The 24,703-nt window shown below is 38.9% G+C and overlaps 3 protein-coding genes across 3 annotated transcripts; 1 reads left to right on the top strand and 2 right to left on the bottom strand.

The window, feature by feature from the left end:
* Positions 1-500: 500 nt before the first annotated feature.
* laynb (layilin b) lies at positions 501-6,576 on the bottom strand. Its single transcript, XM_061046586.1, has 7 exons — positions 6,094-6,576; positions 4,820-5,126; positions 4,441-4,598; positions 3,699-3,743; positions 3,027-3,104; positions 2,747-2,864; positions 501-2,501 (listed from the first exon to the last, which is right to left on the bottom strand). The coding sequence occupies exons 1-7, from the start codon at positions 6,164-6,166 to the stop codon at positions 2,192-2,194; spliced, it is 1,089 nt and encodes a 362-aa protein (XP_060902569.1). The 5' UTR covers positions 6,167-6,576; the 3' UTR covers positions 501-2,191.
* On the top strand, positions 6,319-17,382 carry LOC132980436 (zona pellucida-like domain-containing protein 1). Its single transcript, XM_061046585.1, has 11 exons — positions 6,319-6,453; positions 14,367-14,484; positions 14,643-14,869; positions 15,169-15,359; positions 15,508-15,580; positions 15,661-15,758; positions 15,855-15,938; positions 16,033-16,204; positions 16,650-16,749; positions 16,842-16,865; positions 16,973-17,382. Exons 2-11 carry the CDS (start codon positions 14,391-14,393, stop codon positions 17,128-17,130), a joined length of 1,221 nt encoding a protein of 406 aa, XP_060902568.1. The 5' UTR covers positions 6,319-6,453; positions 14,367-14,390; the 3' UTR covers positions 17,131-17,382.
* On the bottom strand, positions 17,377-19,436 carry zgc:162608 (uncharacterized protein LOC100037332 homolog). Its single transcript, XM_061046587.1, has 3 exons — positions 19,240-19,436; positions 19,062-19,155; positions 17,377-18,946 (listed from the first exon to the last, which is right to left on the bottom strand). Exons 1-3 carry the CDS (start codon positions 19,331-19,333, stop codon positions 18,112-18,114), a joined length of 1,023 nt encoding a protein of 340 aa, XP_060902570.1. The 5' UTR covers positions 19,334-19,436; the 3' UTR covers positions 17,377-18,111.
* Positions 19,437-24,703: the final 5,267 nt, after the last annotated feature.

The following is a 24,703-nucleotide window of genomic DNA, read 5'->3' on the forward strand; positions in this document are numbered from 1 at the left end:
ACCTTTTTAGTCGCTCTTATCTTTGCAATTATTAAAAATCTCACGTTTAAACATAAAAAATGCCACATTTTAATTACAAATAGGACAAAATACATACATTACACAGTAAAATTACGTTTTAAAATATAGACAAAAATGTGCAATGTGCATCACAAATATAGTATAGAGGTATATAGGCTAGTATAAAGTAGCCTGTATTTAGTAGGCCTGTATAACATTTTATTAAATGTAAAATGTAGGACTTCAACTGTTCTTGAAATGATATCAGCCACAAAGACATTTTGGTCAGCTACATAACAGCACCATCTGCTGGTAAAAACCAAACAGTATATTGAAGCAAGGCTTTTAAAAAATGTTTTAGTACTATTTGTTTTTTAGAAGCAGGCACTACATTCACATCAAATGTGACACACAAACACACTTACGCTAAACATGTGTACAAATTGAATACCATTTAAATATCGCTATATTATTCTTTAAGAAGGAATGCAAATGCAGTATCTTGTAAGCAAACTTTATTTGACACCCACAAACCACGTCATGTTTGAGTGACAATTCACGTTCACACCCAGCAGTCATTCTCTCAAGCATTGACAGTCAAACACATAGCAGTGGATTATTGAGCAGGCAGGCAGAGCAGTGCTGCGAAGGCCTCTATACTGTCACGCATTGACTTCCTGAATGTAAGAGTTCCAGATGTGCTTTTGGCATTTCCTGTCTCACATTCTCCAAGAACACACTCAGCCTCTCCTTACTGGGCTTGTTACAACTTTCCAAAACACAAACCTAACAGCCCACTCAGTAGACATTCAGAAATAACACAGGCCTACTTTGTTCAATGCTCTACATCTGTGCTTTTCACAAATATACAATGCAGGCATATTCTTTTATAAGCAAACACTGACGGATGAGTCCATGATACTTCCCAAACCCCTACAAAGATCAGTGGGAGGGTTGAGTATCGCACACAGTGAGGTGGACTCGGTAAAGCCCACAGCTTTGAGGTTTCGTGGGGTCAGCGTCAGAGTTCTGTCATCAGTGTTTTCGCATGTCCTGTCCTGTTCCCTGACATCAGAGTCCAAACAGGAAGTCCTTCACAGGGCTGACAACACTCCCCATGTTTAGTGAAAGGGTCAGTAAAGTCCTCGGATCGGAAAGCTCATCTAAAAGGACCCAACAGGATCTTTATAGTCCTTGTGTCTCATATGGTGACGATCTACAATGGCAAATAATGTATATACCAGCACTGCTGGCTCGAGTCATTTCTGCTTTTTGAGTTCATTAAAGCCTCTTTGATGCCCAACCCTCAGTCTGGCTGGAATGTTACATAAGTTGTCACTATCTCTGTCTTGCGCCACCACTAGGTTTACATTATTGGTTGTAAGTTAGCTGTACCAGAAAGTATATTATGAACTGTTGGGAACATAAATGTCTTGTTTTTGATTACAATTAATTACAATCTGTATTTTCATGTGTTTAGTACATTGATTTATAATTTAAACCAAACACCACTGATCTTAGCCTTAGCTAAAGGAAACTTTGATTTCCGTGCTGATTAGCATCATGCTAACTAACTAAACCTACAAGGTGAATATGGTCAATATTACGTATCTGTTAAGTACTTCCATTTACAATTTATAACCAAAACAATGAAATCACCATCAATCTTTGTGTTTGGAGCTAACTGCTTTTGTAGACTAGAAGCCAAAAACAACAAAGTTCCCATCAGCTTATTACTTTTTGATTGTAATAACTGTTATGTTTACAAAATAATATTGTGAATGGCCAATATTTTGCTCAAAGTACTTTTTTTGTATAATTTCAGGCTTGCAGGACTAAAATGCAGAGGGAATATTTCCTTTAAAAAAATATATATTGTAATTTTTATTTAAACCATGTAGTACTCTTGTACCCAAAGGCATGCCATGCATAGGCTTTTGTGGAAAGTTCTCCTTAATATGGAGCCATAGATGGTAAGAAGTTGAGGAGCCCAGTTTTTATATTAATCTGATGGCAGCATAAATGCTAAATGCAGCACTGGATAGATATGTGTCCAGAACAAAAAAGCCACCCAAGTAACCAGCCAGGTATAAGGGATGGAAAAACAGTCTGCTCCTCTGTCTAGCCTGATTATACTTATTAGCTGGTGTGAGATTAAAGGACGCTCACAGGGACCAGATGGGCGTGAACATTATCCATAGATGTCATTTTCCACCCATCCAGTCTGAGCTTTGCAGGTCTCATAGATGTCATTGGTCACAAAGCCGCTCTCCCTGTGTGTGCATGACACATTCTCATAATCATCAAAATGGCAGTCCTGAGACGGAGCAAGGTTGTACTTTTTTATGATGTCTGCGGACAAGCTGCTGTCCAGAGCAGGGTGAGGCAGTTTGGTAATGTCACTGAAAGCATATGGTCCTTGTATAGGGCAAGGTAATGGTGTTGATGTTGATATCCATGGTTTTGATCTGCCTGGGTAGCTTTCTGTGTCTGTCTTCTTCCTGAATATAAAAAAACAAAACAAGATTAAAGAGCACAATCTAGTTGAAGTAACAACCTTACTTTCTTCATTTCCCATGAGCCAAAACTCAGTTTATACTTAGAAAATAGCTGAATTATGTGTGATATTAACAAATAATATTTCATGAATGTAGGTTCTACAAAAAATGCATACCGTGTATCTTGAAACATAATGTTTTAATATGTAAGTACATATTTAGGGAAATAGTACAGTTTTGTTTTTTACCTCTTAGCACGCTGTTTGTAGCAGAACAAACCCACAGCTGCAATCAGCAGCAGCACTAGAGCAGGAATAGTTGCATAAAGGATGTAGGAAACATACAGGGTGTTGTCTGAGATCGACACTGCCAAAGAAAATAGATGAAATTAATTTACACATCAAAAGAAAGAATATTATTTCACATAATTTTGTTTTAAGTAGTTGTTTTACATATAAAAACACACAAGTGGTATTAACTCTTAGAATCATGAACACAGTATGTTAGTTTTCTCTTCTTCTCTCTTACCTGATGACTCCGGGAGTCCTATCTTTAGCTTGTCATCACTTTCTGTAGTTGAGTGTATGTTTGGCCTCAAAGATGGAGCTGAAGCGATTAGAAAACATAAAGATCATCAAATGTGACAGGAAAAAAGATAATGCAAACATTTTTTTGTATACAGCAACCATAGTTTTAAACATATTTTACCCAAAGAAACAATTATAAAAAATGTATTGAATTGAAGTATTATGGATTAATATATGTCTGACTGTTTCAATTTCCCTTGTTTTAAGTCCTTGTTGTTAGATCGTGTTATCAAAGGCAGTTTCAGCGAAGGTTGCCGATATGAAGATTTGAAGACAGTACGAGATTAAAAGTGTTAAATAAGTTTTGCATATCTGTTGATCAAATTCCTATAACAAGGTTTAATCCTGAATAACATCTATCTTCAATTGGAACAGTGAGATGTTTACATGACAGCATACATGTACTGTGCTATACAGCATATGACCAATAGATTAAACAACTTATCCCAAATATTGATACGTTTTGGCTTGGATCACATTATATTTACACAAAGGACAACAACAAACTTAAAATTAAAAGTATTTCGGATGAGTAGGAATGTAGCACTTTGGTCTCTTGTTCCCTAAAACACATCATACACAGACACAATGTGGGAGTGGTCATGTGTTGTACCTGCATGTGTGGTGTTCTCTTCCTCAGTAAATACTGCCACTTTGTCTGCAAAAGATACAGAAAAGAGATGAGTTGGGTCAGTGGTTCCCAAACTTTTCAGCTCGCAATTGAAAAAAATAAGGGGGCAAGAGACAAGAGACCCCCACTTTCCCTGGAGGTGGCTGGTTGGGGCTTTCTAACAGCGCACAGCCACACCCTCGTACTGATAGACCTATTTTAACACTAGTAACACAAAATAATACAATAGACTAAAAGCAATACAAATGATATCATATAGTGTTTTATTGTAAGAAAGACCTAAAGCACTTCCACGAATAGACTGTAGCACTGAGTGGATGTACAAAACTTCATAAATAGACACACAGGTGTGTTCATCTTTATGTGTAAAGAGCAGCAGACAGCTACACTGTTACTGTCATGTGCAAACTAACATTTTAAATACTTTTACATATTCATTTAATTTTCATTTCACTTTATGACGTGGTTTCATTTAAATATACATATATATATTTTGTATATATTTTTACAATAATGAGATAAATATACTATTTTCAATCATTTAAATTTATATTCAGGTTTTTTTTGGGGGGGAAGGCTTCTTGCGACCCCCCTTTTGGGGGCTTGTGACCCTCCAAGAGGCACCGACCCCTATTTTGGGAACCAAGGTCAAATTAAATCAAGAGCTCTAAATGCTGAACAATTTCCCAGTATACAGCACAGCATATGAGATCCACTGGCTCACCTTCTGAGTATTTGCAGACAAAGTTGTTCTTGGCGTTGCAGTTGTCGTCATTCCACTGAAACAGGAAATGACCTTCTTCGTCAGGTGGTGCAGAGGGCTGGTGGTACAGGACTGCACACATTTCAGTACCGCATGATGGCTCGTCCCAATGCCAGTTCCTGAAGCAAACAGAGGCACAGTTTTACACTATATTGGTATTTCTCTTTACAAAATGCTTGCTATGGACTGAGACATTCCATCATTTCCACACGGTAATTTTGAATCCAGTAATTTTTTTGAAGTCAGCTGACAACAGCCTATAGCCACTGATCATTTTTGTAACCCCTCACACTATTTTCATTGATGTATTTGTTTAAAAACAAAAAAAAGGGGGAAAGACCTGAACTTGGCCCTGCTTCCATCCAGCCAGTAGTACTGCGAGGGGCAACCTGGGCTTTTGGTCCCTGCCCTGTAGCGCTGCGAGCTGCGGCGGAGTCCGATCCAGAAGTCACCATCCCCGGCCTGCAGCCTTTGTATGAACCTCTCCATAAGCTGCTGCTCACTCTCCGATTCAATACTGAGCAGATCGCCGCCATCCAGCCTGCAGGCCTTCCTGGCATCCTCAAAGGTCAGCCTCCGCCTGCTGTCCTGGATGTAGGACACCTTGTAGCATGGGCGCTGTGTGCCGTGTCGACAGATCCTTTGGGCTGGACAACAAAGTCATCACCAGGAAAGTTACAAGAAGATACAATTTTATTTTTCTGGAGACTTCCTGTAGCACACCACATGACAAGAAGATTTCAAAGATCTTACAGTGTGATGGAGGTTCTAGGAACCACCGTTTTAAGGGTTGGATCACTTTGCAAGAGTATTCCTACTACTCTGCCAAGTGGTTAGAATAAACATCCTGATCCTAAAACTCTTAAACTATTTTATTTGACATAACTGTGTTTTTATTTTTGTCCTGTTTCATTAAGAAAAGTGGATTCTGTAAAAAAAAAAAAAAAAAGGTATGCATGCATATAATTTCCTATTTACTGGTGTAAATTATGATTTTTCAATGTCAGTCATAAAAGCATTGATGACAGTGGTTAAATGTAATATTCTTGTGAAATATAAGCAAAATTACTACTTTACCCAGTAGCTAAGGATATTCAAAACAAGATATGTTTCCGACTTCACAATTCTATTTTAGCTTTTGATTTAACTATGTACAATTATTAAAAAGGCTACTGTTAGCCCTTCGTCATACGGTTTTTAGATTGTGATATTGCAGACTGTACGCACAACAATAACAGCAGTTTCCTTCATGTTAGAGAAGCAGACCACGTCACGTGCTGCTCTGCTGCGTTTGAATGCAGCTTGATTATCGCCATAACGCTACTATTTTATTGTAGGCCTTTACTTTAGGCGTCTGGTCTTTACCGTGGTTATGGGCTACTGTAGTATTCACCTCATTACATTAGCTAAGTAAAAGTATTAAGTAAACATGAATACGAAAACCTGCATTTAAACACATTTCAAGCGAGCACTGCGAACTTAAAAAAAAAAAAACCTTCTGCGTAAAACCAGAGAAAGTCGAAGTCTAAAATTTCGAAATAAAATAGCTTACATAAGGTTACAAGCTCTCAAATAAGTTTAAAAAGGGAGTTTTCTTTCTGTCGATGCTCTTACCAATTATATCAGAAGCGGATCCAGGGTGGAAGAAAACGGCGATTAAAGTGCCAAACAGCGTCATACAATCCATATCTACATGTTCACCCGAGTGTGCATGAAGATTTCCCCTTCATCAAGTCTTAACTACTGTCTTTTAGATAGAAACGGCTTTTTTTAAACCCGAAGATAAACACAGACAAATGATAGAGGAGCAGAGTCTGTCCAGTCAAAAGTGGGTCGACTTCGGAAGGCGTGCATATGGCGTCTGTCTGAGGGATGAAAAAGTGAGGCAGTCCAAGATTTTTTCTTTAAAAAGTCAGAGTATTGTTGCCTTCCAATGGTCTCTTTCTTCTCTACATCTAAAACCAAACAACGGAGGTATGAATTTATGAATTTGAGCAGTTTGTCTCCTCGTTCTACTTATTTTCCTCCAATTTAGCGAAATCCAATTCCACATAGTAATGCCTTTATAATGGCTTGAATGGAGTCTTTGTGCAGACATTAGGCTATCGTGCTTTCTTTATTAAAGAATGAGAAGCTCTCTCTCTCTCTCTCTCTCTCTCTCTCTCACACACACACATACACACACACACACACACACACACACACACACACACACACACAGAGAGAGTGATTGAGTGGTGTCTTGGGACAAACAGCTCTAAGGAGAAAATTAAGCGAGAAAACAGAAACAGACTCAAGGTTGACTCCAAAAACTTAAATGGTCTGTGTTAAAAGTACGACTCAGTTTTTCCCTTTCTTTGTCAGATAACATGCTGATCTGGTGTGATATGAAGTTTATAAAATACACATGACTCATGTGGCTGCTGATGATAACAACAACTAAAACAAAACATCCAAATATCCAGTAAAGCAAACATAAGCATTTTGAAGGACACAAACTCAGAGCACACTGAAAACATTGAGCAAATGGACACATTGCAAGGGCAAAAAGAGAGATAGAGATGTGAGAGACACAATTAGGAAAGAGTGAGAGAGAGAGAGAGAAAGGCCAATGGAACAGGAAGGCTTGCAGAGGAGGAAGAGGAAAGGATTTTTTTTCTACACTTCCTAACCATTGCTGTGTTTTGGTTTCCAGGCATTGCTGCATCATTTCCAGAATATGAATGATTGTGAAAGTCTGCAGCATATGTGTTTGGTATGCAACCAAAATAAATCATTTCACACTTAAGGTCATCGACCTGCAACTTTCACTGACAGACTGAGAGGCTGACACATTAAATGAGGACCTGCTTTAGTGTAGTGTAGGATGCCAGTAATTCAGTAGTCGGACATGCCATGTCAGAATGCACAGTTAATGTCTTTGCAACTGATTCAAGCTAAAATCAATCAATGCATCACACTGCACCTCTGTAGTCATGACAGACATTTTGAAGGCCTAAATTAGCTGTGATCATAGCTAAATGGCCCTCATATTTTGGGATTTGAGTAGAAAAATACTCATAACTATATTGTTAGCCTTTTGCTTTATCAAGACAATATAAATGGCCATTGATTTGATTCGGACCCCAGCCAAAACATCATAACGTCATAGCCTGATCATTACTCTCATTATGCATTGCATCCACCTTACACAAGATGAAGTACGTGCCTGTTCCAGAAAGACAGTCCAATTGTCCTTCACTATCCATTGCAATTTCATTATAAATATGCAAAAATTGATTATTTGAAACTCAAAGTGATCCCTCCCACAAAGGTCATCCCATGATTAAGAGCCTCCTCGGTGTACCAAAGACTGAATAAGCCTGCTGGTTCAACTGATACCAATTCTCAGACCATTATTAAACATTGCATCTGATGGAGTGGGCCACATTTATCTTCCCTTTGTGCTATGTTTTAAAGTCAAAACCAAATAAATGGACCTCACTTTGAACTACGACATACCACTGCTACTACTACTAGTCATAATAATTATATTATGATCAAGTTGATCAGAGAGTATAAAGCATTCTTTTATGTTTTGCAACTGAAGTAGAGTGTACTTCTCTATACCTTTTTTATACAAAAGCTGATGTGTGAAATATTTGTTAGTAAAAAAAGACTTCAAGTGTTGCTGAGAAAATCTTGTGTGTTCTTCTCTCTTATGGTTATTGATCCACAATGTTCATGGTTCAACACAAACTTTTAGTTTTTAAAAAGCTTTTAATGGGTTAAAAGCGTAATGGAGGGGCCGCTGAATAGCCTAGTGGCTATGTTGCATTCCTGATACAGAGGCTATAGTCCGAGTCGCACCGGCTGTAGGTTCGAATCCGTCACGCTTCTTTGCTGTATGTCATCCCCCACTCTCTCCTCACATTTACTGTCTCTCTCCAGCTGTTAAATCTAACAAAGGCACAAATTCCCCAGACATAAAACTTTTAAAAAAGTGTAATGGAGGTGTGGTAATAGTAATTCATAGGGCCCAGTATTCCTGGTGGCGTCCCTGCTGTCCTCTTTTTAGGTCTCTCAGGTCTTCCATAACTTGTTTATTGCAGCCAGTTATCTGCAGTCTGTGTTATTAAACTTAATTCTGAAACCTAGTGGACAGTACATGGTGAAGATACACACTGATGAGGATTTAATTTTAGATGAATCTTATATAACAATACATAAAGACACACACACATAGAGATCAAACTACAGCCTGCTGTTTATCTTTCAACAACATCCATCACCAGATGACCTTGGTAGTAGAGTCATAATCAACAGTTCCTCTCCATGGAGAGGTCGAACAATAACAGGCTGTTTTCCTGTGTGTAGCTCTGTTGTTTACTTCCTGGCTTCAGCCCATCTCTCTCTCTGCCTCTCTCTGCTGGTAACACACATGTGTCTGTCATGTGGGATCCTTGTTGTCAGACTGGGCCTCTACAAGCTTCTTATGTGTGACCTGGGATGTTTTTTCCTTGTTTTGGTCTTCATTTGATTATTGGTTGAAGCATGCACATGCTTTAATGTGATGAAGAGCTGTGACTGAGTTTAGCAAACACAGCCAACGTTGAGCTTTTCAGACATCATAATGAGTGTGTTTATTGCTCAGCAACGGTCGACACAGAGAGATTATTTGTACAGAACAGGAATGTTTGACTAATTTTCCAGCAGCACATTCATGTTGACTTATACGAGTTTTGTATGGTGATTTAACACTTTCAATGATGCATGTGCATGTGTGATGTGAATTTGGTGCTGCAAAAGGTTCCAGACTTACAAGACAACAACCATAGACTGTATCAAAAATGCCTCCGTGACATCATCCACTGGTTTCTCAACTACTTAAAGGGGACATATTATGAAAAATCCACTTTTACAGTGTTTTTGAACATCTATTTGGGTAACTGGAGAGTCTACACACAAAATGTGAAAAAAAATCCATCCAGTCCTTTGTTTGTAGTTTGCATAAGTCTTACAACACCGAGAAAAATGCTCAGTTTCAAATCTGCTCAATTTGTGATGTCACAAGTTGGATTCTGGTAAAAAAAATACCCTCCCCTCCCCTGATATCTCCACCCATGGACTCCATCTCCAGCCTAGAACATAACTTTTGCGCAGGTCGGCCATTTTTATTCTTGCTACAGAGGAGTGATGTCTACCAGGAAAACTCAGGAGGGGGCTCATTGCATTTAAAGACACACACACCAAAACGGAGCGTTCTGAGAGAGCAAACCTCCTCTGGTGCTTGATTCATGTTATATTTTGACCAAAGCACAGCACAGATGTTTCACTTAGACCACAGGGGACTGTTTGAAAAGGTAGAAAAGGGGTATAATATGTCCTCTTTAAATGAAGCCTTTCTGAAGCTAAACACTCAACCCCCGTTAGTTCTATGTACAACACAGAAAGCCTCAATATTTGTACATTTTGCGTAAGAGAAACATTTCACTAACAATACAGACAGGGTCAACGGGTTATGTTCAGTGACTGAATTGGCGTTGTTGATGGCTAGCAGACAGACCGCAGGATCTACCTGTAATACTCCTCATACGTCAAAAAATCAACTCTTGTACATGTCATGAGTGGAAAAGGATATTGGAACCTAACCTGGTTTTGGTATAAACATTTTTAATTTTGCTGTAAAATTGGCCTTTTTAAATTGGCATAATGGGGATTTTGATCAACAAATCAATACAAAAACAGAACGTTTTAAACACCACTGTATAAATACATGAATTAACAGGCTACTCTCATGGGAGGGCCTCTCAGTAGACTTCTCCCTCAGGATAAGAGCAGACACATGTTCCCATTATCCCACCTGAGCCAAACATTCAGCCAACGGGTTCTCAATAATATCTGCTAGGCTGTTTGTTTCACTCTCAATGCATTACATGCAGTTTCTCTGTGTCAAAATATACCCTGGACCTGCATTTACTACATTGCAATCAAACACAAAATACTTACATGCAGCATGAGTGCACAAAACTGAATAAATCCAACCTCTTCAAACTATATTATAATACAAAATGTATTTGTTAAAAATCTATTAAGCCAACTTCAGGGCACAGTTCTGTTCCTGTTCGGTGCAGAACAAGACCTGATTTGGTAGTTTTAGGAGATAACAAGTTGTATGTGTCTGCGTTGATTTAAGATAATTTGTTATTCTTCTTACTGGATGTCTGATTATTCTTCTGGGAATCAAATATAGAATGCCTGTCAATATGCTGTCTGTTCATTGGGGAGGAAGTTGTGCCCCTTGGCTTTAACTTCTCAGATAAATCTCGAGAGTCATATTAGACAAAGTGCAGATAAATTTGGCCAGCAGAGGACACCAAACTACTCATGAAACATGGCTGGGAAGCAAAAACCGCATTCACTTCTGAACAGAGTTAGTCAAATAAAAACAGTGCCAGAAGGTTTGACTCAAGAACGGTTTTTGGGAATCCCCTTTTGATGCTTTATACTTGTACTTCACATTTCAGATGAAAATATTGCTCCTTAACTCCAATACATTGATCTGGCAGATACAGGCAATTTTAGGATTTAACATAAAACACTCATGTAATTCATATAAAACACAATCAATCAGTAAATTTACAGTTTTGCTAATTTTCTTGTTTTAAGTTGTTCCAGTAAAGAAACATTTAGTTTCAGGTTTCTTCATCTACAGTATGTAGGTGGTCCATAATAAAGCATTTCTCAAATCGGTCCACATCATTTTAGTGTTCCTGTTTTCCTAATGTCTTCTCTGTAATTATTATTAGAAGAATCCAATGTATCATGTGATCACTTTAGAAAGGGTTTGGGCTCTAGGTTGGTAACAACAGTAAAATGCTTTTTGCACAGCATTGCTAAACAATCCCCTATTTTCATTTATAGTAGCACACTAGTGACAGGTGAAATCTTTCTGCACAGTGAGCACTTTTACTTTAAATATTCAAAGTAGATTTTGCGAATACAGTTCAATTTTACTTTAACAGTAGTTAAACTTGAAAAAGGAATATTTTTAATAGTGCTACATATGGATTTGACTGTTTCTTCTGTCATTGGATTAAACCAACTGATTGATGTTTTCTCAGCAAACGCAATTTAAAGTGCAAAGCAACATTTGCAAGCAGTATTATGTCATCAGAGGGAATTAACTCATCTATTGCTGTGAAAGGAAGCATTGCATAGTTTTTTTTAAATGCAGGCAATAAAATCATTTTTAGAACATATTTACTGCACAGTTAGTTCCCTATATGATATTGTATATTTACTCCTTGAGGAGTCATTTGCTACACTAATTATCTGCCCTTCTGTACATGAATGCCCCACAGAGTACAGTAATGTCTCCAAAAAAGCTTCCCAGTGTATCCTCTTTCGATCAAAACTAAATCTGTATCCTGCCCTGGGCCTTGTTTGCATTGTTTTCTTATGTGATTGTATGTCAGAGACCATAGTGGCTTGGTGAATGGAACCAGAGAGAGATGTACATAGTCAGTATAATATCAACACTACATAATAGTCCCGTCAGTCATATTTTTCTAACTTTAGCCTCCCTACTAAAGCTAATGGCTTTTATTTCTGACTTGAGTTCTGTTGTGTTCGGTTCTATATAATCTATACTCATGCAGCCAAAACTTATTTATTTCTCGGTTGTACTGTGCTTTTACAGTAATGAAATTATTGCTTTTCACAATATCAACATATTTAATTAGCTTATTGAACGCAGCAACATTGTTGGCCCACCAATAACTTTCAAAATACCTACAACTAGAGATTTTTTAAAAATCTCTTAATTTAATTTGTTATTAATCCTTTATTTTTTATTAATCCCCGAGGGGAAATTTGGGTTTACACTCTGTTATTTATAGGGACATGCTAAGATGTCAGAGTGGGGCTGCTACACACTGCTATGCAGGGAGTGCACCAGAGCAGTTGGTGCCTTGCTCAAGGGCACCCCGGCGGTGCTCGGGCACCTCTCCAGCTACCAGACCAACCGGGACTTGAGCTGGCGACCCTCCGGTTCCTAACCCAAGTCCCTACGGACTGAGCTACTGCCGCCCCCCTTCATATACATGGTTTTCACTGTGGTGCGGCAATCTGTCATTTTGTTGTGTCTTTTCTTTGCTTTAATTTAAAGGATTGTAGCCTCTGTATTATGGGGTACCTGCTCCACAAACAGAGCTACACTGGCATAATATATACTTATCATGACAAATCTGTCATGCTATATACTGTGCTATTAGCAGTTCTGTTGTTTATGTAATACATGGGTGCTTTGTGGGTAATCCTGATCCATCATCATATGGACACGTGAGTATTATTCTACAGACATCTCTGTACAAACATTATTTCTGACCCTGCAGCTAGCAGGATTACATGAAAAGCGAAAGGGGAGAATGTGATTATGGGTTCAGAAGATTGCCCCGGGAACTGTTTCCAAACTGGTGATGTGGGACTTGTAATCCTGGGACACAGACGAGGTCTGAAGACATTTGAAAAGAGTGACGCATGTGTGGATAGTGTAAGAAATGTCTTCTCTCACCATGGGCACTTTGGGTAAAAACACCGATGCTCCTTTTCATTCTTGATTTCTGAGGAACAATGGGCCTTCTCAGTTGAGCTCTTACAGTCGTGGCCTTTAGATAATGTATATAGAGGACCTCCAATGCAAGTCTATGGAGACAATAGAGGAGAGGGTTGACATGCAAGAGAAATTAACAAAGGTTAGTCCTGGTTGGCTGAGGACTTTATAGCTTGTGGCAAACATGATCGGCTTTCAGTCTTGCGTGGTGTATCATTCTCCAGGTGTAAATCTTTGAAATAACACTCTGTACTCGGGGATTTTTTTTATATCTTGGAAAGTTAGCTTTTCTATTTAGAGAGTTTTTCAAATTTTCTGTTTTGAACGAGGAGGCAATTCATTGGGAAGCTGTTTGAAAATGCACTTATTTTACAATAATAACAGTAATTTCTCTTTCCAGACAGTGTTTTAATTAATACTATTAGCTTTTAGCTTTACAAGTATACAGGACCTTTAATAACGTTGCCTGAAATAGAAACCTCTACTCCCAGACTTCTTACACCATCCATACATTGGTTTAACTGTTAATGTCTGTATGTCTGTTCGTTGTCTGGTTGTCTTTTTGGTGTGTCTTTTATGTCACTTTTTGTAGTGCAACTTAACCTTTAAAAAAGAAAGTCATTTTCACTGAATGTCCTGAAAATATGAAATTTGGAAGAAATGTTTTGTTGTATTACGTCAATATATATAGCATTTATTTAAACCATACTTCTCATATAGCCTGGCTTCTTCTTATCCAAGAATACATTTTGATGATAGAGACCTCAAACAGCAGTCACAGTTAACCCAATGGATCTACGGCAAATCCCACTGTTACACTGATATGCTCTGTATACATCTGATGCTGAGCCCTGCCGAAAGCTGCTGCTGTCTAGAGTCATGGTAGAAACTTGGAGAAGGTGTGTGTATGCATGTGTGTATACATTGGGGTCTATAATTAGTTGAAGGGAGGGCTTGGGAGTCACACCTCTAAGGTTTTAGGTGTCTTCAGACTATCTGACACTATAAAAGCTGCACTGCACGACACCTGCTCACAATCCAGCTAAGGTAAGACCATCCTGAGGTTGTCTCATTTAGATATTTAGTATGTGAAACTGCAGCAAGGGATAAGGCTTTGGTGGAAAAAAACATTGAGGTTTCAGCTAATGAAAACTAACAATATTAAAGTTAATCAAGAGTATATTTTTTTCCACAGATAGTCGCTTGCAATTTGTGCATTACATTCAGATGAAACTGTTTCATGTTTCTTTTTTGTTATCATTGTTGATATTATTTATTTCTCTGTTTTATACAGGACATTGAACCTTCTCCAGACAGCATGTCTCTCCCTCTTTGTCTCCCTCTGCTGGTTGTTCTCCTGCAGCCAGCACTGTGTCTTTACAACTGCTCCTCTGTGTATGAGAGGACCCCAGGTAGGTTTACTTTCACTTTGAATGATGCTTTATTCCCCTCTGCTTAATGTTATACGCATGTTTTATTATCTCTATCTTTTTTGATTTGATATTTTAAATTTATTTTTTTTTAAATCTCGATATAACAACATTACTCCTCTCTCTATTCCTCTTTCAAGTCAATTCAGACCTGACAGTTGACTGTGGCACGAGCGTGATCACCCTGGAGATTAACCTGTGCACGGCTCAATGGGCCGGCTTCAATACCACAGACCTGGCTCTCAACGGAAATCACAACACTTCAGACTGCCTCGGCTCTGTTGACACAAGTGTGTACCCTCCAATCATCCGTTACGAGCTTCCTGTCAACCACAGTCAGGATAACCCCTGCCGACAGTCTCTGCAGGTAAGAAAGTAGCTACTGGAAGACATTTAATGATGTTGATTTGACCATATTCTGACATTGGCCATTTTGCTCTGACGTCATGCTCAAGATGGTAAGCTATGGAGCACAGCAGTTCATCTTTATAATTTGTAAAAGTGTTTAACCTGCCACCCAGAGCGTGACGACAGAAAAATGGCCGCAAATTGAAGATGAAGAATTCTTTGCAATTTTGGGGAGATATTTACACAAGCTGACAAGTTGTCCCAAGTGGCTTTGTAGATGGAGGTCATGTAATTATTTTGTTTTTTTTTCTTGTTCAGATAGTCGATGAGGCCCCAGACCCCACAGGTCCCTTCAGCAGCTTCTTAAGCATCCAGTCGGTTATAATCACAGGGTACATTGACACACCCAAATCTGACCAGGGGCTGATCAGCTACTTAACAGACCTTTACTATCACTTCTCCTGCCGCTATCCGCTGGAGTACCTAATCAACAACACACAGATTGTTGCGTGAGTCCACCTTAAAAAACACTTTGACACTTTGAGAAATATATTTCAATTATGATCATTTATGCAAGTTCTACATGTATACTGTTATTATCTGAGGAGACACATTAAATTGGTACACACAGTAATTTTCTTTTCCATTTCTTCTCAGCTCTTCAGTTTCTGTGGCAACCAGTGATAATAATGGCACCTTCATCGACACACTGATGATGGGTGTTTATAATGTAAGAACATGCATTAAACACACCACAAGTATTTGAACTCTTTATTTACCGATTCAACTCTGCATGTTTGGTTCATCTAGGACTCGGACTACATGTACCCATTAGTGGTACCTTCATCAGGGCTTGAGCTACGATCCAGGATCTATGTAGAGGTCAAAGCTGTTAACCTCACGGGAAAGTAAGCAAATCCCCATTACTTGTTTAGAAATTAAACAGGGCATATTTGTTTTCTTTTGTCAAACGGTAACTCATTGATCCGTGTTCTTGTTTTCAGTTTCCATGTTCTGCTGGATCACTGCTTCGGTACACCCAAAGCATATAACATGTCACAGACTGAGCAGCACAACTTCTTCACTGGGTATGTCAGCTCATAGTGTAACTTCCTGCTGTGGAGATCATTTCTACCATGAATATTAAAATGTAAATCTAAATAAGTCTACCCTTCACTATAGCTGTTCATTGGACCAGAGGACATCTGTGACAAACAACGGCCTCTCCAAGGAAGCCCGGTTCAACTTTGAGGCCTTCCGCTTTGTTCAGCACAGGGACAAGGCCAAGTCAAGCATCTATCTGCACTGCATACTAAGACTATGTGAGCCCAGTAAATGTCAAGAGCTGCTCTCTGTAAGTTGGACCGTCAAGAAGAAGTGACTCTACTTTACAGTTATATGCATAAGAATGAATATGTAAGATTTGAAAGAATTCTCGCAGAAAAATAGTTCCTGCATCTTAAAAGTTTAAGAAAATGAATATCTAGAGATATAATGTTCATTGTTTCCTCAATGTTAAGAAGCACTTAAAAAACATTTTTTTTTAGCAAACAACAATTGCCACTCATCACTTTGCAAAATATGTGGTCCGAGTAGAAAGATAAGTGTAGGGGGAGTAATAGGAACCAAATCAATCCACAGACAACCAGGGCACCTGGTTTGTCTTTTCTTTTATATCTATACTTTTTGTAAAATAAAATAAAAAAAATCAGACATTTCTCACACCTAAAATACATGCTGAAAAATGTCACATCTTACACAGAGATCAAAGTAACCTCAAGTGTCTCTTTTTTTTCCAGGGCTGTAACAGCAGAAGAAAAAGATCTTTGACTCCTTTTGGAGAAGAAACCAGCGACTCTGCCACTGTTTCAGTCGGACCTCTTTACACTGCCAACGAAGGTGAGATGAGACCCAGACCCAAAAAACTACACAACTGCTGTGCATTTTTTTTTCATTTGTTCACTTATTTCTCTTTTCCCACTCCCTTATAGACCGTCCATATGCAGCTGGCTTCAGTGAGTATATTGATCACATTCATCGTTCTAGAAATACATCTTTATATCTTGGACGTTATGACAACGACTCGAAGTAATGTACAACAACCTCCCCTTGCGTACATCAGGTAATAACATGGCAGCAGAGAAGGAGGATGTAAACGTGACGGGCCTGGTGGTAGGGGTGGTGTTTGGATCGGCTGCTGCTGCCCTGCTGGTTTTGGGGGGCTGGTTCGCCCTGAAGAAGTTTTACTGGGTGGGAGGATTACCTCATGCTTTTGACTGACAGATCAACAAGCAAATCCTCTTTCTTGTATAAATCCTTTGGTCTATTATTACCACATCTGTATTCTGAAGTCATTATATGAAGGAACAGTCAAACAGCAACTATGATTCATTGAAGTCAATTCACATGTTATGTTGTCAATTTGATTCAAAGCTCCTGTGAGGATTTTATAGCTTGTTATCAAACAGACTGAAATTAAAAGTGCTGTCTCTTCATGACCTTTAAAGGAAAACAAGACCATCAGCATGTATAGAAAGTTATTTTTAATGTCTGAAGCTGCAACAGTTTAATGGAGTAATAAACTTTTTGTACATATTCCACAGCAAAGATTCTCAACGTGTAATATCATTTTCTGCTATAAGACAGCAGGATGAGCTTTAACCCCAATTTACTCTTATAAGAATCAGCAAAGACTGCTTTGTCCACAGAGGGCACCAAAATCTGCACAATCTGAAAGTTCCTCACAGGCGCTTTAAAAATATGTATACTGTATACCCATATATATCGATTATTATAAACATACATTCAATTTGCCATTTGTATGCCTACTTGTATTTTGGTATCATGTACAGAATCTTAATTGCATTGATAAAATATTTTTGTGCTCATTCAAATCTTTGTAATGAAAATCAGACTTTTTGCTATGTTTTTTACGGAATAAAAATTAACTTTGAAATCCGATTTTGTTCGTGTGTTCACACAAACAAAAAAGACACTGGTACACTATCTGTATCAACAACTTTTACTTTTACTTTTAAGCATCACCTTTATACACACTACAGTTCATATATACTGACAGCTATACATTACATTTTCAGAATGAAACATATACATCTACTTAAAACCAAGCATTCAGAAATATTTACAGGCTACTTATTTTGAATGTACAATGTCAAACAACAAACCAAACTCATGAATAAGAATACCAATGAATGAATCACTTCAATGAAAAGGGTAGTTGATTTGTAGTTTTTTTTGGGACTACACTGAGTGCAGAATGTCTTGGATCAGAGCAGAGAGTTTAACTGAGAAATCTTCCTGCAAAAAGCTGCCTTGCTGTATGGAGGAAGAAGAAGAGGGAGACAAACTGGCGGCTCTGTGGACGTCCAGCTCCTCCTCCAGACCCAGAAATAGCTTCGCCATTCGGGCCTGAAAGACTTGGCCCTGCAGGGCTGCATTCTGGCAGAAAAGCTCTAGACTGGCTGCAACTTCACTCTTGTGAGGAATTGCAGTTTCTAGCAGAGCAGCAAGCTCGGTTTTCAGAGTCCCAACTCTGCTCTGTGTCTCCGTCCTCAGTGAACTCACTTCTTGTGCCAACCTGGAGCTCATTTCCGGCCCAAGATCAGACTTCTCCTCCTTCAGATGTTCCAGCACCCTGACAGCATTAGTCTGGAAGTCGGTAATGATGTCAGCCAGCTTGGAGCTGCTGTGCTCCAGCCTTTGGCTCATCCAGCTGAAGGCTTCCTGGTAGAAAGCCTGACTGGCCTCACTTTCACCGGCTGCCTCGGCTGTCTCCAGGCCCTGCAGGTAGAGGCTCAGCTGGCCACACAGATCTTGGGTGTTGCTGCTCAGGGAGCTCTGGAGCTGCTGAGTGAGAGGGGCCAGGCGCTCCCTCATGCTGGCCAGAGTGGAGCTGTGATGAGCCGGAGATGGAGACAGTCTCTTGTGCAGCTCGGCCAGCTCTTGGCGCAGACGGGTGCGCAGACGTTCAGACTCCACATTGAGTTTTTGTTGCATCTCTTCTGCGACAGGGCTTTTGCTCTCATCATCTTGGTTGTAGAGGCTGCTGCTGTCTATGTGGCTCTTGTAGATGATTCTAAGAGAATACAGACGAAATGACTTACATTAGAAAGTGTTTTTTTTATAAATTCTCTCAACATTTTCTTTGACTGAATGGCTTCAGGTTTCTTTAAGGTCTTAAGACGACTTACTCTTCACTCTTAGTGATTTCGGTCTTGTAATGAGCCTGATTGGCTCTTGGATCAGTCCAGGTTGCCTCTCTGGTGTTATGTTGAATGGGGTATGCTACAAACGGAGAAAACACACATGAAAGAAGGAAAAACTTCCAATACAATCTCTTTTCAACATGCATTCAGGATCACTGCATACCTGAAGTTGTCAAGCATGACAAGGCAAGGGTCACAACTTGTAGATACATTTTCATTTTTTTCTGTGGAGGGAAATACATCAGAGTTTTGCCCATTAATCAACTAAATACTGAACATTTCAATGAATTATCTATAATACCAAGACAGAAGCCATACAGGTAAATATATCTAGAGAGAAGCTGCTGGCCTTTACCTGGGGATCAGAGGTCTGGAGAGTGAGTTGTCTTCCAACCAGACTTATAAAGGCCCATGTTATCTGAGAGGCTGCCCCAAACTCTGCCTGTGTCAACAGTCAACACGTGGAGGGTCATGATGGTGACAGAACACAAAATGCATACACACACGCGCTCACACACACACGCACACACGCACACATGCACACACACACACACACACACACACGCACACACACACACACACACACAAACACTGTGAGTGCTTGCAAACAGCATCCTCTGTTCTTAAAACTTCACAGAATTCTTTTAGCATTGATTTGTGGAAATTATGTCAGAGTCTGGAAATGGTGCAATAAATTGGAACACTGGTATAATCATGATAGTGAAAGATAGCTGCCGACTCAACAGGGCTTTTGTAATCTAAGTCTGATTCTAAATGTTAGAATGAGGTAAACGTTTAATGGAGCATTCAACAGAAGGTCAACAAGTTCAAGTTTGTATGTCCACAGTCAGATAACAAATGTAATTTGATTTCAGGCTTTTTATGTCAAAGGCCGATCCCTGAACCAGGTTGATTATTTGTTCAAGGTGTCATTCTCTGATTTTTAAAAAAAATTTAAAAGATGTTTTAAATTGTATGAGAATTCAGTATTTCCAGATTTGGACTGACTCATGGAGAGTTGACTGATGGCTTGATTTTTGATGCCTGACAATCAGCAGTTTACACATCAATGTTTGTGCAGTAATTCTGAACAGAGCTGCTCACAACAGCTAGAGTAAACACTGCAGATTGTGTTGTTCTGTGATACCAACAGAACAAGAAAGAAGTCAATGTACAATTCAACCTGAAAACCTGCGGTCTTCGTGCTTCTGTTTGATTTTTCTATATTTATGGATAAAAATGGCTAACATTTCTGGTGACTCCCTGTCACATGTTTGCACTAAGTGGTCGCATATTTCTAAATGTGATGTGGAGGTTTTCTAGCAGCAGTGACTGTGGGGTATGTGGGTGAAAGTTGAATCCTGCTCAGTTAGGTAAGTTATGTGACGTCATTAGAGGATCAAAGTTCATGGCTACCGTGATGAAATATCTAGGTTATTCCACTCATCCAAAGTCCATTCTTTTCAATACAATAACAGTAGTGCTGGTACGATTTAGTTACTGTACATCAAAACATCAGCGCTGAGTATCAATGCAGATGAACTGTTTGATATTTTACATTGACATTCTGTGCTCACAGATGGCGAGCACATGAGCTGCTTAAATACTTTTTATTTGATGCAAGTCACAGATTTGCAATAAAAAATAATTCCATTTTTTTTAATTTTTCCTAAACAAATACAGATTTTTTCGATTGCTGACAATTTTTTCAATAGTTTTAACAATTTTCCTTAACTCTTAACACACCAACACACCAAAACACACAATTGGCCAAACAGTTAATTTCATGCTCAAAACAACCCATTGTAAACTAAACTCTAACACTCATTTTCAAAATACAATATAATACACAAACACATTACACCATGTCCACCAAAACACTGTAAACATGTCTCAAAATCAAAAACCTTCCAAAACACTAACACATGTTGTCTTCCAACAGGAACATTTAGTAAGTCATGGCACAATGTCATAAAAAACACTAACATCAGATGGAATAACAGAAACTGCATTACTTTACATTTGTCAATATGACAATAGACAGTATATTGTATTGATCATAGATTGTGTTTAGCCCTGCATTTTCTTTTGAAGCCTCTCTACATTTCTGTTTTGTTGAGTTAAGTAAATGCATATATTTTGTTTCTTTTGCTGCAGAAATTCAATAGAAAAACTGAATGACCCATATCAGAGTAGCTTTATAGAATGTACGGTTTATGAAAAAAAGAAGACAGAGACAAAATTGCTGCAGTAAAGGTTTTATTTCATTGTCAGCAATCACCATTTTGATAATGACAAGTTCCTGTTCTTCATTTACAGTAGGTGCTTTCCTGTGCTCCCTGAGGGAGGTAGATGTTGAATCCTTAGAGAGACAAAATACAGTTACATATTAGAAACCGGAGGCTTACAGTAACTGTAATAAGGTAAAAATGATTTAGTCTTTGCAGTAGGATAAGCCATTATACAAACCTAGTGGTTTCTTGAAAAATCCGAACAATGGCTACCACTGTGTCCCGGCTGAGATTTGTCTGTACTCGTTCACCAGCCATTCTCATCATTGTCATCAACCTTTATTTAAGTTCTCGGGGGGATCATTGAGGGCGACCCTCATTTACAACGATGCCGAGAAAACATACATAAATGATAAACAACGAGAAATGAGGTAAAGCTACTACAGAAAATAAAATCAATAAAAGAGCAATAAGAACAATAAAATATATACACTAAAATAATTTAAAGGCTTGAAATTACTACAGTGATAAGTCAGTAATTAAAATCAAATAAAACAGTTACAGTCAGGTTTTGGGCGGTTAAAAATAATATTTCTAAAGTGTCCATAAGGGATAAAAGTGCTCAAGTTCAGGCCCTGTTGTAAAATATTCCAGGAGTTTGCAGCACTAACACTAAAAGCAGTTTTCCCCAGGTCAGTCCTGGCATGAGGAACCTGGAGAACCAGCCTCTCACTCGAGCGGGTTAAAAATGGACCAGGGTTCATTGGTTGAGCTTGTGTGTAAAAGAAGTTCAAGCGATTTAAATTTGTGTTAAATGTATGCATTTTGTGTCTAAGCAACAAGCAATGTGTTAATTGCATAGCCTTCAGAGACAGATGTTGTGCTAACTGTAAAACACATCTGTCCCGGACTCAGGAACATGAATAAATAAATGCACATGTGAATTAATTTTTGGAGCCGTTCTACATTTACATTGGCTTCCGAACCAACAATTATATATACAAATGGCCTATTGGGCCAATGGCTTAATCAATACTGTAGGCAAATAGCAACAAGTTAACCAAAATGACCAACATCTGTATTTCAAACATGCGTCCCCCATATTGGTTATTGCTATAATAAAAGATGGAGCTGATTTGCATTAAGCCATACATCATATTCATGCACATCTAAACTGGACACGTGAATTTGATTGTAAATTCAGCAGCTGCTGTTGCATTTATTGCTCAGAGGGTTAGCCCTAAAGCAAAGCTGTGTTGAAGTACATCTGGAGCCAAATCATTAATCAGTTTCATGGTGGGATTGAGAAGAACAAATGCAGTAATGTGATCCAGCAGCAGCAGGCAGCTGTTCTCTCTGTTTGTGCTGCTTTCCTGTCCCCCCACTGTCACTGTCACCTTACCTCACGGGCCCCATAAATCATTCAGAGGGCCAGTGAAAGTTATGCAGACTAACTAGCCCGCTATAACTCGCAGCTGGGTCTACTTACAAACAGATCAGGTCAATGTGTGCAGAAGTGCTGCAGACAGGAGAGGTTTATCAAAGCAGTTTGGTTACTACAACCTACTTTTAAATTCTTTCTATGCTATGATCAAAACAGGACAGACAACAAAGAGGCTTTTGATGGATGCTGGATGAAGAATTAACACTTCACTTTAAATGACTTCAGCAGGAGGACATGATGGCTTTGCTAAGGACATGCAAAGGCAATTGTTTAAGGTGTGTGTGGTGGCTGACGCTCTTTTCTCTGGTTCATGGGAACAGCGTGGGTCAACAGTTCCAGGAGGGGAGGTCCTGCCAGCCAGGTAGGCTGTCCTGACTGCATAGTTACTTTGTCACAACATGGTCAAAAAATCAGACCAACCTTTTATCATAAGGTTACTCTGTCTATTTTAGCCTCTTTGAAGTTCTTCATTTTTATTTTGTTTGCCTAATGGTTTCACAAAATGTGTCCGTACATCAGGGCAGTTTTACAGAGAAGCATTGTTTTATAAAAACATTACATGCTTTATCATGTTATGTTTAAGAAATGGTAACATATCTCAGAAAATGCAAAAAAAAAAAAAAAAAAACAGGCTTCAGGGATTACTAAAACCACATACAAATTCTAAATGTATTTTGCTGTTTGCAGCTACAAACGAGACAGGATGTTGTTTCTGTCCCTGCTTTTATCGATGTTTTGGTTCTCATCTGTTCATTTCATATTGTTTAATCCAACTTTGAATAATACGTACAACTGCTATGAGTTTGTCAAATTGTAGCTCAGTGTAAATCTTTGTGATCTTCTATTTTTGTTCCTTTTCTGTATCGGTAAAGTTAAACGATGGTGCCTGTAAAGGAAGTACTTTATCCCTTATAGGTTTCTACTGCCCTTTGGGAAGCTTCACTCGGGTCCCTTGTCCAAAGGGAACCTATGGACCCTCTGCTGGTGCTGTGTCCATAGACAGCTGTCTGAAGTGTCCTCTTCAACACTACTGTCCTCTGCCAGGCCTGTCTGCCTCTATGCCCTGTGGCCCTGACTCTCATCAGCCTCTAACTGGTCAGGAAACATGTGTCTGCACGAGAGAGGGACAAAGTTTCCAGGTGATAGTGTATAGTTTTGCACAATAGTAGGATCAACCCAGCATGTGTGTGTCTGCTTCGGTGTTTTTTGTGAACATGCAGTTCTAGTCTTCATGTCAAACCAACACCTACCACCACTGTACTGGCAACCCACTTTTCTTTTTGTCTTCAGAGCTTTCTTTTTATTTGATAAACCCAAAGATCAACTCTGATATCGCTTGCCTATGATTTTTTGTGTGCATATTTATATGGAGGTAGCTTCTCCCAGTAACTTTAGACTGAGCAATCTGTAGCTTCAGGCTGAAAGACAAGATCAGGTCCCCTCACAGCAGGGTCTGGTTTCCTCGTGTGCTGCAGTCTGTGTTGAGCTCTCCTTTCATCATATCAAATAAGGAGAGAGAGATTTTTTTAATGTGACTCTTTCACAGGGTGACGATGAATGGATGACTGGTAGCAGGAAAAGAGATGGAGCAGGGCTGACATAAAACAGATGCAGGAATCAATGAAATATTATTCGGCCCTTTCTGCCTTTATTGAGATACTGTAGGTCAGTGGATATAGTTAGAAACCGGGGAAATGGAAAGTGGGGATTGACAGGCGGGAAAAGAGCCACAGGTCAGACTTGAACTGATCACATCACCTCAATATACATTTGCTTCATAAGGGGATTCACAGCTGTACAGCAAACAAACATTTATCCTACACCCTTGATTTGAACAAGAAAAAGCTGCAAAAAGTAAGAAAGTAGAAGAGAAAAGTATGAATGAAAAAGTGTGATAGTCTGTTCAGCTTATCATTGTGTTTGCATGGTCTTTGTTGTCACTTCCTGTTTTC

This window comes from Labrus mixtus, chromosome 9 (genome assembly GCF_963584025.1).
Source record: "Labrus mixtus chromosome 9, fLabMix1.1, whole genome shotgun sequence".
NCBI classification, from domain to species: Eukaryota; Metazoa; Chordata; class Actinopteri; order Labriformes; family Labridae; genus Labrus; species Labrus mixtus.

Bases quoted from the DNA above. Each gene is read 5' to 3' on its own strand.
- laynb (XM_061046586.1), bottom strand. From the start codon at position 6,166: ATGGATTGTATGACGCTGTTTGGCACTTTAATCGCCGTTTTCTTCCAC. The intron at 3,105-3,698 runs GTACAACACATG...TAATCGCTTCAG, and splicing joins AGAGAACACCACACATGCAG to CTCCATCTTTGAGGCCAAAC. The intron at 2,502-2,746 runs GTAAAAAACAAA...TTTTATATTCAG, and splicing joins TACAAACAGCGTGCTAAGAG to GAAGAAGACAGACACAGAAA.
- LOC132980436 (XM_061046585.1), top strand. From the start codon at position 14,391: ATGTCTCTCCCTCTTTGTCTCCCTCTGCTGGTTGTTCTCCTGCAGCCA. The intron at 14,485-14,642 runs GTAGGTTTACTT...TCCTCTTTCAAG, and splicing joins TGTGTATGAGAGGACCCCAG to TCAATTCAGACCTGACAGTT. The intron at 15,939-16,032 runs GTATGTCAGCTC...CCTTCACTATAG, and splicing joins CAGCACAACTTCTTCACTGG to CTGTTCATTGGACCAGAGGA.
- zgc:162608 (XM_061046587.1), bottom strand. From the start codon at position 19,333: ATGGGCAAAACTCTGATGTATTTCCCTCCACAGAAAAAAATGAAAATG. The intron at 19,156-19,239 runs GTATGCAGTGAT...CTCCGTTTGTAG, and splicing joins GTCATGCTTGACAACTTCAG to CATACCCCATTCAACATAAC. The intron at 18,947-19,061 runs GTAAGTCGTCTT...GTATTCTCTTAG, and splicing joins GAAATCACTAAGAGTGAAGA to AATCATCTACAAGAGCCACA.